Source organism: Trichomycterus rosablanca, chromosome 2 (assembly GCF_030014385.1).
Source record: "Trichomycterus rosablanca isolate fTriRos1 chromosome 2, fTriRos1.hap1, whole genome shotgun sequence".
Lineage (NCBI taxonomy): Eukaryota > Metazoa > Chordata > Actinopteri > Siluriformes > Trichomycteridae > Trichomycterus > Trichomycterus rosablanca.
In genome coordinates, this window is record NC_085989.1 from 56,747,929 (window position 1) to 56,764,585 (window position 16,657).

A 16,657-nucleotide genomic window follows, 5' to 3' on the forward strand; every position below is an offset into this window, starting at 1 on the left:
TCTCGCGGGCCTCAGAAAATGACGTGCCTTGGGTTCGACACCCCTGCTGTACAGTAACTATTGCTCCTCCCACATGTTCCCTAATCTCAGTCATTTACCAACCACTTTATGAACGACAGTTTTGCAAATGCCTTCTTAGTCTCCAAAATCATGAACGAGTTAAGTACTTCAACATTCAGTGCTGTAGTCTGGTGGAAAAGCGCCACTTTAGTCTAACTAGCATTTATTTGTAACTGATAGATCAAACCCTTGTTCTCACATCTTTACTTTACATGTTGATGGAATTTCAGGTGGAGGAGCATCAGTCCCTTCGGAGCACTTCGACCCTACGGAACAGGTCACGTCTGATGGACACGTCGTTTCTGTAGACGTAGACGAACCGTGTGGAGATTTTCAGGACAAGCTTATAAAAGATGAGGGCGATGAAGGTGATCTTGAAGTCATTGTTTCATTTTCTTGCACTTCCACTTTATTGGAAGTGGATTTAACAGCATCCTGTTAAATTGTTTGGAACAGATGTAATAACCTGTCCTTCACCTAACAAGTCCATGGAGTCCTGATGGTTTCTCTATCAACGCAGAGAGACAAAAAGAGACTCAGCTCAGAACTCTCGTCACCCTCTAGCAGTGCTATGCGGGACGTCCTCTGACAGCATCCTCTGAAAGTGTTACAGGCTGCTCTCCAAGGCTCCTCCTCCTTTATTATATATAAAACTAGAGATGTTTTAGGCCTTGACATGTTTACCAATAGGTCCATGTGGGACAGTGGTGGCCTAGTGGAAAAAGCTATGGGCTGTAAACTGGAAGATTATCTCTTCATCACGGCACCTGTTAGTGAGGGGGATATATTAGGCAGCGAGTGAACATTTTATCCTCAAAGTTGATGTTAGGAGCAGGAAAAATGGGCGAGCGTGAGGATCTGAGCGAGTTTTGACGAGGGCCAAATTGTGATGGCTAGACGACTGGGTCAGAGCATCTTCAAACCTGCAGCTCTTGTGGGGTGATCCGGGCTGCAGTGGTCAGTATCTATCAAAAGTGGTCCAAGGAAGGAACAGTGGTAAACCGGCGACAGGGTCATGGGCGGCCAAGGCTCATTGAAGGCTGTCACGTGTGGTCCGATCCAACAGACGAGCTCCTGTAGCTCAAACTGCTGAAGTAGTTCATCCTGGTTCTGATAGAAAGGTGTCAGAATACACAGAGCAGCGCAGTTTGTTGTGTATGGGGCTGCAGACCGGTCAGGGTGCCCGTGCTGACCCCTGGGCACGTGAGCATCAGAACTGGTGGCCTGGTCTGATGAATCACGGCCGGGTGCGTGGGCATCGCCTACCTGGGAAACACACGGCACCAGGATGCATTATGGGAAGAAGGCGAGTCGGCGGAGGCGGTGTGATGCTTTGGGCGACGTTCTGTTGGGAAACCTCGGGTCCTGCCATCCATGTGGACGTTACTCTGACACGTAGCTCCTACCTAAGCATCGTTACAGACCGTGTTCACCCTCTCATGGAGACGCTTCACTGATATCTGTGGCCTCTTTCAGCAGGATGATGCGCCCCGACACACAAGGTTTGAGGAGCACAACGACCAGTTTGGCCTCCAGATTCCCCAGATCTCGATCCAATCGAGCGTCTGTGGGACGTGCTGGACAAACGAGTCCGATCCATGGAGGCGCCACCTCACAACTTACAGGAGTTAAAGGATCTGCTGCTGACATCTTGGTGCCACCTATTAGGAAGGTGGTCATAATGTTATGCCTGATTGGTGTATATATGACATATAAAGGTGTTCTATCTATTCTGCGTCTTTACTTTCAGATCTTTTCTAATATTGTTTGTTTGCGTTTTCTTTTACTCCAGAAATACTCAACACCTTCTTCTGCTCCACGTGTCCATATACTTGTGCAACTCCGAATCACCTGCACAAGCACGTCCAAAACTGCCACAGCGACGAACACGAGACGTTCGGAGAGACCGAATACGAGACGAACTGCGGTGGTCAGCAGACGTCCTCGGATAATCTGGACATGAGCGCCTCTCACGGGCAGAAGCAGAGAGAGGTGGATTACTGCCCGGACTGTGGGAAGAGCTTCAGCTGTCAGAGTGCTCTTAAAAGGCACCGGCACATTCACACCGGCGAGAGACCGTTCCAGTGCCTGCAGTGTCAGAAGACTTTCAATCGGCAGAGCGCCCTCAAGCTACACCTGCGCATTCACACCGGGGAGAAGCCGTACCAGTGCTCGCAGTGCGGCAAGAGATTCATTCAGCTGAGCGCCCTCCGAACGCACCAGCGCATTCACACCGGAGAGAAGCCCTACCAGTGCGCGCAGTGCGGGAAGAACTTCATTCAGCTGAGCGCCCTCAAGACCCACGAGCGCATCCACACCGGGGAGAAGCCGTACGACTGCTCCCAGTGCGGCAAGACCTTCAATCAGAAGAGTCATCTCAAAAAGCACCAGCGCGTTCACACCGGGGAGAAGCCGTACTGCTGCCTGCACTGTGGGAAGAGCTTTAACAACCAGAGTCACCTCAAGACTCACCAGCGCATTCACACGGGGGAGAAGCCGTACTGGTGCTCGCTGTGTGGGAGGGGCTTCGCCGACAGGAGGGCGTTCAGGATTCACCAGCGCGTTCACACCGGAGAGAAGCCGTACTTCTGCCCGCTGTGTGTACGCAGCTTTGCTCATTCGTCGACGCTCAAGACGCACAAGTGCGTCGACTCCGAGCCGTCAGACTGCGCCAAATGATCGATTGATTTTATTGTAAATATTTATTATATTTAAAGACGTTTTCCGCTGTTGGGTGGTGCAGTGAGCGGTGTGGTTGTACGTCCACCCACCAAGCCATGCCAGTATGTGTAATAAGGAAAGTGACCTGGTCAATCATGGGTTTCTACTTGTGGAGTAGTACAGTAGCGTGGGTGATAGTGAAGCTCAATTCAATAATGCAAGAGCTCTTTGGAGGTGGACACCAGGAGATCTTCAGCAGTTTAAGCTCTAGTATAAAAGCTCTCTGACCTGTAGTAGATGTGTGTCCTTGATAGATTGAACGACTGTGATTAAAATGTTGGCCTGTACCATTACTGTTAAAGCCTAATCTATTCTATAAAGGTGAGGAGCACAGGGTCATGGGCAGCCAGACATACCAAGAGCAGGTGAGGTCATGTGTACTGAAGTATGTCTTGGAGGTGAGTACCAGTTCTGCAGCTCTTGGTCAGTAGTTACAGCCATAATTCATTTGCCTTAACATTAAAACCACCTCCTTGTTTCTACACTCACTGTCCATTTTATCAGCTCCACTTACCATATAGAAGCACTTTGTAGTGCTACAATTACTGACTGTAGTCAATTTGTTTCTCTTCAGTTCTTCAATGGTCAGGACCACCACAGAGCAGGTATTATTTAGGTGGTGGATCATTCTCAGCACTGCAGTGACACTGACATTGTGGTGGTGTGTTATTGTGTGTTGTGCGGGTATGAGTGGAGTTTTTAAACACCGTGTCCACTCACTGTCCACTCTATTAGACACTCCTACCTAGTCGGTCCACCTTGTAGATGTAAAGTCAGAGACGATCGCTCATCTATCGCTGCTGTTTGAGTCGATCATCTTCTAGACCTTCATCGGTGGTCACAGGACGCTGCCCACGGGGCGCTGTTGGCTGGATGTTTTTGGTCGGTGGACGATTCTCAGTCCAGCAGTGACAGTGAGGCGTTTAGATCCACTCATACCAGCACAACACACACTAACACACCACCACCATGTCAGTGTCACTGCAGTGCTGAGAATGATCCACCACCTAAATAATACCTGCTCTGTGGTGGTCCTGTGGGGGTCCTGACCATTGAAGAACAGGGTGAAAGGGGGTAACAAAGCATGCAGAGAAACAGATGGACTACAGTCAGTAATTGTAGAACTACAAAGTGCTTCTATATGGTAAGTGGAGCTGATAAAATGACAAGGAGGTGGTTTTAATGTTATGGCTGATCGGTGTAGTTCAGATGATGTTTGGGTTGACACTGATGGAGAGGGCACCTTGATGGGAACCTTTCAGAGGTACAGACAACTTTTGTTTAATGCTGTATATTTGATTATCTAGTTCATGTATGGCTGACTCCAAACCTGACAGTGCCAGTATTCTCTCTGGTGTCACTGGGTCTGGCATTCTTCTACCAAAGCTAAAGGTACTGCCATTTCTTAAAACTCAGAGTCCATATATTTTACCTGGTAAACCAGTGATTCAGGTCTACATTTACAATCTATACACTCTCCAACTCTCACTGTTTCATTATTTTGTTTTAATCCAGAATTTGACATCAGTTAGATTCCATATCTGGTGCTTCTTTATCATGTTGTCTGCAATGATTTTTGCTACAACTCTTATCAGAACTGTATTTAAATTAAATAGTTAATGGTAAATGATTTAAATACCAGTTCCTAGTGATGGAATATGTATAAGCTTTAAACTGAACTGAACTGGCTGAAGGAGTTTGAGTGTTTCAGAAGTTGTGGCACTATTCTGTATTTTACAAAGCTGTGAGATGTACAGAGCTGAAATAATAAATAAGTAAATAGAAATAAATCCTTTTCCACTTCTTATTCTCAGTATATGTCACAGGAATATTCTGCATCAGAATATACTGTATTTATTTATTCCATTGAACTTCTCAATACCTGCCCCCTTCCCTCTAGAACACTACTCCTAATTTCTGCAGGTCCTCGTGTCTCCTTGTATTGTTACATCATTGTATTGTTTAGGTTGGATCAAATGATACGTGTATAAATGATTAAAGTCACAGGTTTAGAGTAATTGAACATGATTGTAAGAAATGGTGAAAACGAAGACGATAAAGGTCTGAATTTTAGCTGAGTTTTTTCTCATTTTTTTTCACTAGCACATTCACTCACTTTATTCCTCAGACACTGCTAATGAAATGTTTTTCTTTTACATTCGTTTTACTTTAATGCGTAATAATAATACAATTTATAGGAGCTACTTTGTTTTGTAATGTGAATTTTAGGCTACACCAAATGTTTTATTCTTCCAAAGAGTTAACCTGTAACAATAAAACAAACAGTATTGTGCAGTACAGCTGTCTCAGTGTGAGCGGGCCAGAGCTTCTTCTGTATGTGGTACATTATTGGTGGATGCAGCTACCAGCAGTGTTTATAGACAGGTGTTACCCCTTTTCCACCGACACGGAGCGGTTCTGGTTCGCGAATTTGATTTTGAACCGGTTCCGCATGTTTCCACCGAAAAAAAGAGGTTCCAAACGTGGCTTGTTGTACTAAAACAACGACTGATGAATTTGGGCAGTACAGAGACACTTATAACCAGTAATAACAGAGAGAAATTGGGTGTGTTCGAAAACCTAGTGCGCTGCCTTGCCGTCTTACTGCCTACATAGGCAGCTGCCTCAGTAGAGAGGATTCTAATAAGTCAATGACTTATAAGTCAGGTTATTCGAACGCGCTACTCAGACAGCGATTCCATCGGGTTTCGCGTTTAGCATCTTGCCATTAAAACCAATAAACTGAGGTAGCACAGCACGCTAACGTCAATATAGCATCTTCCTTCATGTACCGATAACGGTTACATTTCCTGACAAGCCCGAACTTGCAAATAAAAACCACTCGGTACAAGTTTATACAAGTTAAAAATCAGTAATATTTTATTTACGTTTGAAAATAACTCCATTCGTTTCTCCGCCCCGTCAGCCATGTTTATTTTTCTGTGAGAGAAGAGCACCCGACCCGCAATGAATGCTGGGATTGCCTTGATCACTAAGGCAGCGTCGGATGCTTCCTCGTTCTTGAGTGAAAATAACATTGAGATATGAAGATACCTCAGAAGGGAGGATTTTAAGGCATCTAGGATTTCGAACAGCCTCCTTCTCGGGAGCGCAGCACAGGATGACGTCAAATGCGTCTATGTAGAGAGAGAGCTAGCTTCTCCAACACACCCATAGAGTGTTCCTGTGTGGTACTTTTAGTACATTCAGCCAGGTTATTTCATTCACAGAAGAGAAGCATAATCTGAGACTGTTATTTGGGCACTCTTTAGGCCTAGTGCCTTCTCAGCAGTGCCCATATTACAAAACATCCAGTGCCTCGCTGCATACTTTGCCCCAGCATGGATATGCCACTTTATACCCGACTGTCGGAGTTGCCGGGTCGCTGTACAGTTCACACTACACGACTGGATCTCTTGCACTCAGGAGTCTTTCAAGTCGGTGTGTATCTCACTCTACACGACTACACCATCTATCATCAGGATGAGTCTGTCTGGTCTCCTAAACTATGTTTTGTCACGAAAACACACGTACCACTCGTACCAGTAACACCACCACCATGTCAGTGTCACTGCAGTGCTGAGAATCATCCACCGCCTAAATAATACCTGCTCTGTGGTGGTCCTGTGGGGGTCCTGACCATTGAAGAACAGCATGAAAGTGGGCTAACAAAGCATGTAGAGAAACAGATGGACTACAGTCAGTAATTGTAGAACTACAAAGTGCTTCTATATGGTAAGTTTTTCAGGACGAACTCAAGTTCATATGTGTGTGATGGCAGGCGAGCGAAAACTTTTGGCAATATAGTGTATAAAAAGCTAAAAGAGCTTAATGTATTAATATATGAATGAAATTCGTTCTGATTAACTGATTCATTTTGCTGGATCGGTTTAAGTGAGTCGGTTCATCAACTCTGAATCATGTGTGATGCTAACAGTTAGCGGAGCAGCTAGCAGTTTGTGTGTGTAAATAAGAAGGGAGTTAAAGCTCCTCAAATCCTCACAGTGATATTTTATCATGAACTGTAGTTTTATTAATAATTAGAATGTAAATAATTTAAGTGTAATAAATAATTAAATCTATATTTTACTTACAGATGATTCACTTTAGTATAAACACATCAGCTGCTGCAGCTTCTTCTTCCTCTTGGTTGAATTGAGCTGGTTGATCTGCTGGTTTGTTACCGCCAACTACTGGACTGCAAACCCTCCTGGTTTGTTTATTAGGATTGTAACGTCATGTTTTACACTTGATCAGTTCACAAGTTTATATCGAACACAGTCATGGACAATTTAGTGTCTCCAATTCACCTCACTTGCATGTTTTTGGATTGTGGGAGGAAACCGGAGCACCCGGAGGAAACCCACACAGACACGGGGAGAACATGCAAACTCCACACAGAAAGGACCCGGACCGCCCCACCTGGGGATCGAACCCAGGACCTTCCAGCTGTGAGGCGACAGTGCTACCCACCGAGCCACCGTGCCACCCGACACCAACACTATATTTATTAATTCATCCATCTTTAATAACTGCTTCATCCTGATGATGGTGGCGGTTTGTGTGCTTGTGTGTGTGGTACTTTACCACAGACATGTACACCGATCAGCCATAACATTAAAACCACCTCCTTGTTTCTACACTCACTGTCCATTTTATCAGCTCCACATAACATATAGAAGCACTTTGTAGCTCTACAATTACTGACTGTAGTCCATCTGTTTCTCTACATGCTTTGTTACCCCCTTTCATGCTGTTCTTCAATGGTCAGGACCCCCACAGGACCACCACAGAGCAGGTATTATTTAGGTGGTGGATGATTCTCAGCACTGCAGTGACACTGACATGTTGCTGGTGTGTTAGTGTGTGTTGTGCTGGTATGAGTGGATCAGACACAGCAGTGCTGCTGGAGTTTTTAAAGGCACCAAATGGATAAAACACCACTCTGTCATGAGCTTATTTATTTTTCTGAAATGTCTAAAGTGTTTTTAAATAATACAATACCCTCCACTCCTCATGCTATGCTAACACTGTGTGATTTCAGTGCTCTTATCAATACACCACTCATCACACTGTATGAACTTGAACATGTCCTGTCCTAGTCTGACACACTGTGTGATTTCATGAGGTCAGATTATCCTTCAGGCATAATTTGGCACAATCCGATGGCACCGCATTGGCGCACTTGTGCCTCTTGACTGTTGATAAATAAGCGAAGCTGCGTCCACACTGCGAGCACCGATACTCTCCGATATGAATGCGCTGGTGTTTTTTGAGAGAACTCTGGTCGGTGAATCTTTTCCCACACTCTAAGCAGTGGTAGGGTTTCTCCCCGGTGTGAATGCGCTGGTGTTTCTTGAGATCGTTCTGTTGAATGAAGCTCTTTCCGCACTGCGAGCACTGATGCGGTTTCTCCCCGGTGTGAATGCGCCGGTGTAGTCTGAGACTGCTCTCTCGATTGAAGCTCTTCCCGCAGTCTGAGCAGTGAAAGGGCTTCTCTCCGGTGTGAATGCCCTGGTGTTTCTTGAAAGCGCTCTGGTCGGTGAAGCTCTTGCCGCAAACCAGGCAGCAGTACGGTTTCTCTCCGGTGTGAATGCGCTGGTGGATTTTCAGAGAACTCTGCTGATTGAAGCTCTTCTCACACTCCGAACAGTGATACGGTTTCTCTCCGGTGTGAATGCGCTGGTGAATCTTGAGGTGACTCTGTTGATTGAAGCTCTTCCCGCAGTCTGAGCACTGATAGGGTTTTTCTCCCGTGTGAATGCGCTGGTGGATTTTGAGAGAACTCCAGCAATCAAAGCTCTTCCCACAGTCTGAGCAGAGATACGTTTCCTTCTGCTTTTGGCCCTGAGAGGTGTTCATTAGTGTCCCATACTGCTCATGGTGGCATCTCTTAATGTGCTTGTGAAGGTAATTCTGGGTCGTATAGGAAAATGGGCACAAGGAGCAGCAGAAGATGGAGTTTATTCCTGAAGCAAAAAAAATCAGAGAGGAAATTACACACTGACATTGTTGGAAACAACAATTACTACGTTGAGATCCTATGTTAAAAAAATGAGAAGCATTATCCGAAGTTCAAGGGTTCTTTTTACTCAAACTGGAGTTCTAATTTACTCTTATTGACCTCTGGGTGACTAGTGATGGAAGGTTCTGATTCTATGAAACTGGAATAATGGACATATGCTGTACAGATATGTATCTTTCATATTATACACTGTATTGCCAAAAGTATTCACTCACCCATCCAGATCATTAAATTCAGGTGTTCCAATCACCTCCATGGCCACAGGTGTATAAAACCGAGCACCTGGACATGCAGACTGCTTCTACACACATTAGTGAAAGAACGGGTCGCTCTCAGGAGCTCGGTGAATTCCAGCGTGGTACCGTGATGCCACCTGTGCAACAAGTCCAGTGGTGAAATTTCCTCACTACTAAATATTCCACAGTCGACTGTCAGTGCTGTTATAACAAAGTGGAAGCGATTGGGAACGACAGCAACTCAGCCACCAAGTGTTACCACGTAAAATGACAGCGGGTCAGTGGAGTGCGCAGAGGTCACCAACTTTCTGCAGAGTCCATCACTACAGAGCTCCAAACTTCATGTGGCCTTCAGATCAGCTCAGGAACATTGTGTAGAGCTTCATGGAACGGGTTTCCATGGTCGAGCAGCTGCATCCAAGCCTTACATCACCAAGCGCAATGCAAAGCGTCGGATGCAGTGGTGTAAAGCACTCCGCCACTGGACTCTAGAGCAGTGGAGACGTGTTCTCTGGAGTGACGAATCACGCTTCACCGTCTGGAGATTCGATGGACTGTATTGTGCCGAGTGTAAAGTGTGGTGGAGGGGGGATTATGGTGTGGGGGTGTTTTTCAGGAGTCGGGCTCGGCCCCTCAGTTCCAGTGAAAGGAACTCTTAATGCTTCAGCACACCAAGAGATTTTGGACAATTTCATGCTCCCGACTTTGTGGGAACAGTTTGGGGATGGCCCCTTCCTGTTCCAACACGACTGCGCACCAGTGCACAAAGCACAAGCTCCATAAAGACGTGGATGAGCCAGTTTGGTGTGGAAGAACTTGGACTGGCCTGCACAGAGTCCTGACCTCAACCTGATAGATAGAACACCTTTGGGATGAATTAGAGTGGAGACTGTGAGCCAGGCCTTCTCGTCCAACGTCAGTGTCTGACCTCACAAAATTCCCATAAACACACTCCTAAACCTTGTGCAAAGCCTTCCCAGAAGAGTTGAAGCTGTTATAGCTGCAAAGGGTGGCGACATCATATTAAACCCTATGAATTAAGAATGGGAGTCACTCAAGTTCATATGCGTGTGAAGCAGACGAGCGAATACTTTTGGCAATATAGTGTATCTTATGCATGTACTGTACATATTCACATATGAAAGCCTTGCACTTTGCAATTTTTTGCACTGCACTGTCTATATCTATTCAATCTCGTTGTACTTGTACAAAGACAATAAAGGTATTTGTTCGGTTGTTTGTATTATTGACGTATTACCATGACCACAACATGCTCCAGTTGACCAGCCAATGAATTGGCTCTAGAGGTTAACAAGACAATCCAGTGGTAATTCGCTCAATGACATTGAAAATCAGTTCTACTTTTAGTTTTTCTTGATTTATTTTATTAGTGGTGAAAGTAATGATACGATCAGTATTACCAAAGCAAAGAGGACAAAATACAAAAATGAAACCTTATAACATGAAAAGTGTTACCAAGATAAAACCATGTCTTACTGAAGTCATCGTGATTATCAGGATCTTCATCTTTCACAATAGTCGTCTGGGTATTTTTAATGTGTTGGTCTGCAGGAGAACCCGGTCCCTCAGGGCGTGATGTTCCTGCACCTAGAATCAACAATCAACATGTAAAGCAAAACTCCAACATACAATACATAGGTACAATATGAGCTTATTGGTTCGGTTTTGTGACAGAAATGTCATATTTTAATACTTGTTTACATTAAACTCATACATTTCTGCTTTCTTAGTACACAGAAGTTCAGAAGTCCAGAGATGTTGACCTGGGCATGGGCTCCCACGCACACACAGTTTTGATTGCACACACATTCTTATGCATGTACGCCATGTTCTAAACAAACTGACCATTGTTGTAGAACGTTTAACGATAAACAATTAGGGGTGGGGAGTCAGCCTTGAGCTGGGTTGCTGAGCAGAGATAGCCCGAGGGGGCAGTAAAGGGGGGTATAAATAAGGAGACGGGGGAACAGTACCCACCCTGCTCTGGAGTAAAAGCCTGTGTGTGTGTGTGTGAGTTAATAAGATGATTATTTGATTTTACTATTACTCATGTTGTCTGTGTCAATCTTTAAGGGTTATTTTGAATTCCCACAACAGTTTATAGAACGCCATTATTTGTTATATATACATATGCACAGGTGTATAGTACAATGAAATTCTTCCTTCGCACATCCCAGCTCATTTGGAAGCTGGGGTCAGAGCGCAGGGTCGGGCATCGTACTGGAGCTAAAAGGGTTAAGGGCCTTGCTCAAGGACCCAACAGTGGCTGAATGGCAGAGCTGGGATTCAAACTCTCAACCTTTTGATTGATAGCCAAAAGCTCCACCCACTAGGCTACCAGTGTACCAACAATAGAAATTTTGGAAACCCATATGTTAAAGAATTGAGGGTCTGAATGGTTGTATTTATGGTGGCGCAGTATAAAATGGTACAGTGCAGTGCAGGTTCTAATCCATCACTTATAATTTCTATTGTTTTCACTGCTAAGTAAGCTCTGCCTTAATACTGTAACAGAAGAGGCACCAAGGAGGAACATGCAGGATTGTTTGTTTGTATGTTTAACGCCATGTTTACACACTGGTAATGCTCATGGCAGGAAGGTAGTTCATCAGATTCTAAAGTTAGTCAACTCAGTCAATCTGTGGTGAGGATAATTAAATGTGTGTTTTCAGTCCTGTTCGGTCATCGCGTCCCGGACCCTGAAATGAGCCGTTTCCCGTGTAATATGCGATTTCAAACTTTCAAATTCAAACTTAAGGTTTGTGTTTAGCGATTTAACATTTTAAGTTTGTGTAATGTTAAAGTGCCTGCCGTTTACTGGTTAGTCTAGCAATCCTACGGCAATTCAGTCAGCAAACGCTTAAACAAAACGTCCAAGATGTGGAAGTGTAAAGAAGCTAAAAACACGACTCGGACAACTGAGTTTGTAAAACTAACAACCGGTTCTGTGGTCGCAGAGGGGCAGCAGGTCAAAACACAGACGAGAATTTTCACTTTTGATGTGTTCTAGGTTTAGATTCAACCGTTAAGGTAGCTGCACTGTGTTTTGTAGCTTCTATTTATTCTATTATTCAGTTTATAAATGTAATTTAATGAATGAAATGAGGCTCTTTTCTTTAAAATCTGTGAAATCTGTGATTTTTGAACAACAAGGTCCGGCATTTTCAGCAGGGTTCGGGTTTGTGCATATCTGGGGCTTTAGGTTAGTTTGTGTCTGAGGTACTAGGAGTCCCACTCTGTTTGCCATTTATTTTTTTATATCAGGGGTCTTGCATCTGCTGAGCAGAGCTTGTGTTTGGTCTGTTGTGGATCTGGGGCGTTCCTGTTTTTTTTTTTTTATTGGTTTGAATATTATTTATTGCTGGTTGTACTCGGGATAGAGATTCAAAGCACTCACAGACAGAATTTGAATCTGTGCAGATGATTTTTTTGTTAGATGTTTCTTCAATTAAGTTTAGGGCCATGAAAAGTGCTTGCGCTTGGGCTCAGAAGACCAAACACTGATTGGAACATGCAGGTAAGGTAAGGCTCCAGTAGAGAACGGGAACATGGGTGGAACCGGTCCACTAATTATCAACAGGTGGGTGAAGCTAGAAGAAGATGGAGATTGAGCAACAATACAAAATGACTACATATCAAACAAAAACTTGAGCTAATGTACCAACCAGGATCATGTACCTTAAGGTGGACTACAGAAAGCCACTACTTGGAACTACAAGTGGAACTATTGAGTAGAAACATCTCATAACCTAAAGAAAGGAAACATGCTCTACTCTACCACACTGCCTGGTGGAGAGTGGCGTAAAATAATCTGTTTACATACAGAGGTAACTTTCATCTTCATCGTCTTCCTTTGTGATGATTGGGTTCTTCTTGACTTTTAGATCTAAAGGTGTGATGTTTCCCACATCTTCCGATTCCATTATGAAGGATCGTAGGAGTGGAGATTCTGAAAAAAGAAGCAAATCTGTGATGATAAACAGCACTGCACAAGTTTTCTACACATGACGCTAGGATGCTGCAATTATAAACCAAATTACTTTGTCTATAAACCAAACAGCTTCATTCATAAACTACTCTTCACCTTTAAACTGCTCTGCCTCACCCTTAAACTGCTATGCTGCATCTGTAACCTGAGTGGGTTGTAGGTCCGCTTCTGCCACCTCCTGAAGTCCACAACCAGCTCTTTGGATTTGGTGATGTACAATGGCAGTTAGCCATGCATCAGGTTCCCAGCTTCTCCACCCTATCAAGGTAGGTGGCCTCACTGTTGTTGGAGATTAAGCCCAAAACCACTGGCTCTTGACAAGAGAAGTGGAACTGTGAACAGACACAGTCGTTATGGTGTTTGGGGTGAACCGGCCCACTCTCACTACATGAAAATTCAGAAACCAGTCATGGAGAGGGGAAAGGGGGTGGGGGTAACTCAGACCAAGGTCCATGAGCTTGGACGCCAGCCTGTGGGGCACTATAGTAATGAAAGCTGAGCAATACACTATTTAAAGCAGCCTCACATAGTTCCATCTGTGTGGGAGAGGGTTGTGTCCAGAATATATCATGGCGTCCTCGGTAAGCCTGTTTGGACCGTAAGCAAACTGGGTCAGTGGTGTTAGGGATGAATTAGCATATGGTGTTTTTAAAAAGCCCCCTAAAAACTGTCATGACAAAGTAAATCAGGCATGATTGCTCATTGTTTTTCGGCACAGGGACAGTTACTATTTTTTAAAACAGGTGGGGGACCACATGTTCAGCTCAGAACTCAGAATTAAAGATGGAGGTAAACAAACCAGTGAGCTGATCAGTGCAGGATCTTTGTATGAAACCAGAAATGCCGCCGTGGTCAGTGCCATGATGTTCATACGCTTCAGACCCCTTCGAAACTCTGAGTAATGACACACTCATCATACACGGCTGCTTTCTCCAGCACTTCTCATTAACATACTAATGCTAGAGCTTTTAAAGCCTGTAAAGAGCACCCACTGCGGTGGTAGATTTGCCCCTGAAGTCGCTGATAGTCTTCAGTCCTTGTCGGACGCATTGGGAATGATTCCAGCTGAAAATGAGACACCCGCTGCTCTCTGAAACCAAAGTTTTGTGGCTCTCACTGCACATCAAAGGGTCTACCATTCTGCTTTGTCCAATCAGAATCTTGTGTCCCCTGATATGAGCCCTGTCTTCTTCAAGCCATGCATGCATTTAACACAGCTCAGATGGTTTTATTCACCCATGGTTTCTGACTGGAGAAAGTCCTCACTACAACTGTATATGTTGTTTCCCCAGCTAGCATGATGACGAAAGCCACGACGATGGCAGTGTCCAGAGCATATCATGGAGCTTCGTCTGCCTGAGGTGGGATTTATACAGCAGTCGCGATGATCGCTGGAAACTCACGAGCCAAGTAAAACAAATGAAATATCTCGGTCAGATGCTTCAGGTGAGGTGGGCAGCACAATGTGACAGAGGGGTAATGTTCCTGGGGTCACACAAATGCTGTTCAACATGAGACAAACCCAGGGGCGGCTCGTTCCTTAGGGCGATCGGGCGACGCACCACCAATGGGTGAAAGAGTAGAAATTTCTCTATCACAGCTGTGATTGTTCTGGACAGTCTCTTGCCTCGGAATATCGTCCAATCAGCGTGGAGTTGTGTTCCGTACAGTACCGCCCGGATCGCTCTCGCAGACTCTCATGTTAAGGCTCTTTTTTTTCGAACTGCAGGCGCTGCAATACATTCTGAATGGGTTCCGGGAGGGCTCGCACTTACGTGCTTGCGTCACACGTAACCTGGTGTCGTGATCTCTTCAACATGACTACCATCATCTCGGTTCAGAGCAACTCCATCGTGTCATTAAGGGAAATGCCGTTCAGTCATTGTAGTAATCAGGATAAATTAGCAACTAAAGAATTAGGGAACCCCAGACCAAATTTAAACATCAAGCATCTACAAAGGGGGGAAAATCATATAAGTTACAAGTAAATCACAAGCAAGTAATGTAAGTTTTAAATAGTGAATTGTGATCGCACTTATTTTATCTCCCCAATTGTTTAATTGTACTTCTTTATTCATTGCACATCAGCCCCGATGCCCCGAATCTTTATTCTGGATCTGCTGCACCTAAAATAAAATGCTATCTGATGAAGACTGAATTAAATTGTTAGTGTGAAGGCTTTACTTCATTTAATTTTATAATTAATGGTAAAGCTGCTCTCTCTATATATGTTCAGAGTTATTTGTGAGGGCAAACTGACAGATGACTTAAGATGTTAATTATTTAAGCTTTAATTTACCCATTGAACGGGTCACCTTGGCCATCATCGCAACAATTGCCCCTTCCTGAGAGATTTGGCAGGAGCCGCCACTGGACAAACCCCTTCACCTCTGGAGTTACCGGCCATCTGTATAACACAGCTAAGTCCGATACCCGTGGGATCAGCCACGTTTCACTAATTCCTTCGGGATTGATAAAGCATCTATCTATCTTAAGACAGAGGATGTTACCGCCCCTGCTGGTATCTTATCCTGGCTTTGAGATCTGGATACTGGGCTAAGGAGCATGTTCTCTGTTCCTCAGTCTGATGCCAATCCCAGTGCGTTCTCCTCAGTGTTCCTTGTTCTGATGGTTCCTCAGAGTTCTCACATTGCTACCGTTTCCCTACACATGACAGAGTATCTCAGAATCTCAGATGGTCACGTTGGGTCAGTAGATATGATGTTTAAAGGTGTCCTACTGTCATATGTGATCAAGCCAAAAAAAACCAAAGTAATAAAGTAAATATAAAGTAGAACCATCTCCCACACTTTTAAAATAAAGCCAGAAAAATAAGCTAAGTTAACTCGAGGTGTTTCTATAATACTGTAACATTTAATAACGAAACACTGAATCAGTTCCCATCATATGATTCATCTTGCTGAATCGGTTCATCTGTACTGAATCAGGTGTGATGCTTACAGTTAGCGAAGCAGCTAACAGTTACAATGTTTAAATAAGTAACGCTTTTCAAATCCTCACAGTGATGTTTTATTATTAACTCTAGATTTATTATTAATTATAATGCAGTTAATAATTGAAGCGTAAATTAAATAAATCAATATTTGACTTACAGACTTTAGTATTAACACATCAGCTGCTGCAGCTTCTTCTTCTTCTTGTTTGTATTGAGGCGGGTGGATTGAAGTGTTGAGGTTTGTTTTCGCCAACTACAGGACAAAGATCAACACTACAGTTACTGCTCAGAAGTACAAAGAAGCAAAACAATCACTAATAGTACAAATCCAGAACTTTCATGCATGGTGGTCACTACAGTGGTCAGCTATTTAAAAGTCATTATTTTATATGTGCGTAGGTTTTACTGTTACTGTTATAAGTGCAACAAACCAAACTAGCCGACAGAAGGTCAGAAACTCCATCTGCTTCAGGGATTTCTGTAAAATTCTTCTACTAAATAAAGGCGTCTTTGCTGGTTAATAACATTAGAGCACAAAAGGCAACATCTAAGAATCAATACAATCACTGTGTGGTTTGAATATTTATTTTTTAAGCTGTAAATTACAATAAATCACAACAAACCACATGTCCACTAAAATGGACATCTTG

General features: G+C 44.0%; 2 protein-coding genes across 3 annotated transcripts; one reads left to right on the forward strand and one right to left on the reverse strand.

The window, feature by feature from the left end:
• The first annotated feature begins 1,856 nt into the window (after positions 1-1,856).
• Positions 1,857-2,739, forward strand: LOC134302652 (gastrula zinc finger protein XlCGF49.1-like). Its single transcript, XM_062987825.1, has one exon. It carries the CDS (start codon positions 2,020-2,022, stop codon positions 2,737-2,739), a length of 720 nt encoding a protein of 239 aa, XP_062843895.1. The 5' UTR covers positions 1,857-2,019.
• Positions 2,740-7,727: 4,988 nt separating this feature from the next.
• Positions 7,728-16,206, reverse strand: LOC134335739 (zinc finger protein 239-like). Of its 2 annotated transcripts, none has more exons than XM_063018343.1 (5): positions 16,165-16,206; positions 13,169-13,383; positions 12,887-13,012; positions 10,540-10,650; positions 7,728-8,750 (listed from the first exon to the last, which is right to left on the reverse strand). In XM_063018343.1, the coding sequence occupies exons 3-5, from the start codon at positions 12,984-12,986 to the stop codon at positions 7,903-7,905; spliced, it is 1,059 nt and encodes a 352-aa protein (XP_062874413.1). In that variant the 5' UTR covers positions 12,987-13,012; positions 13,169-13,383; positions 16,165-16,206; the 3' UTR covers positions 7,728-7,902. The 2 variants fall into 2 exon arrangements, with proteins under 2 accessions (XP_062874413.1, XP_062874406.1); XM_063018336.1 differs by having other exon boundaries at positions 13,148-13,383.
• Positions 16,207-16,657: the final 451 nt, after the last annotated feature.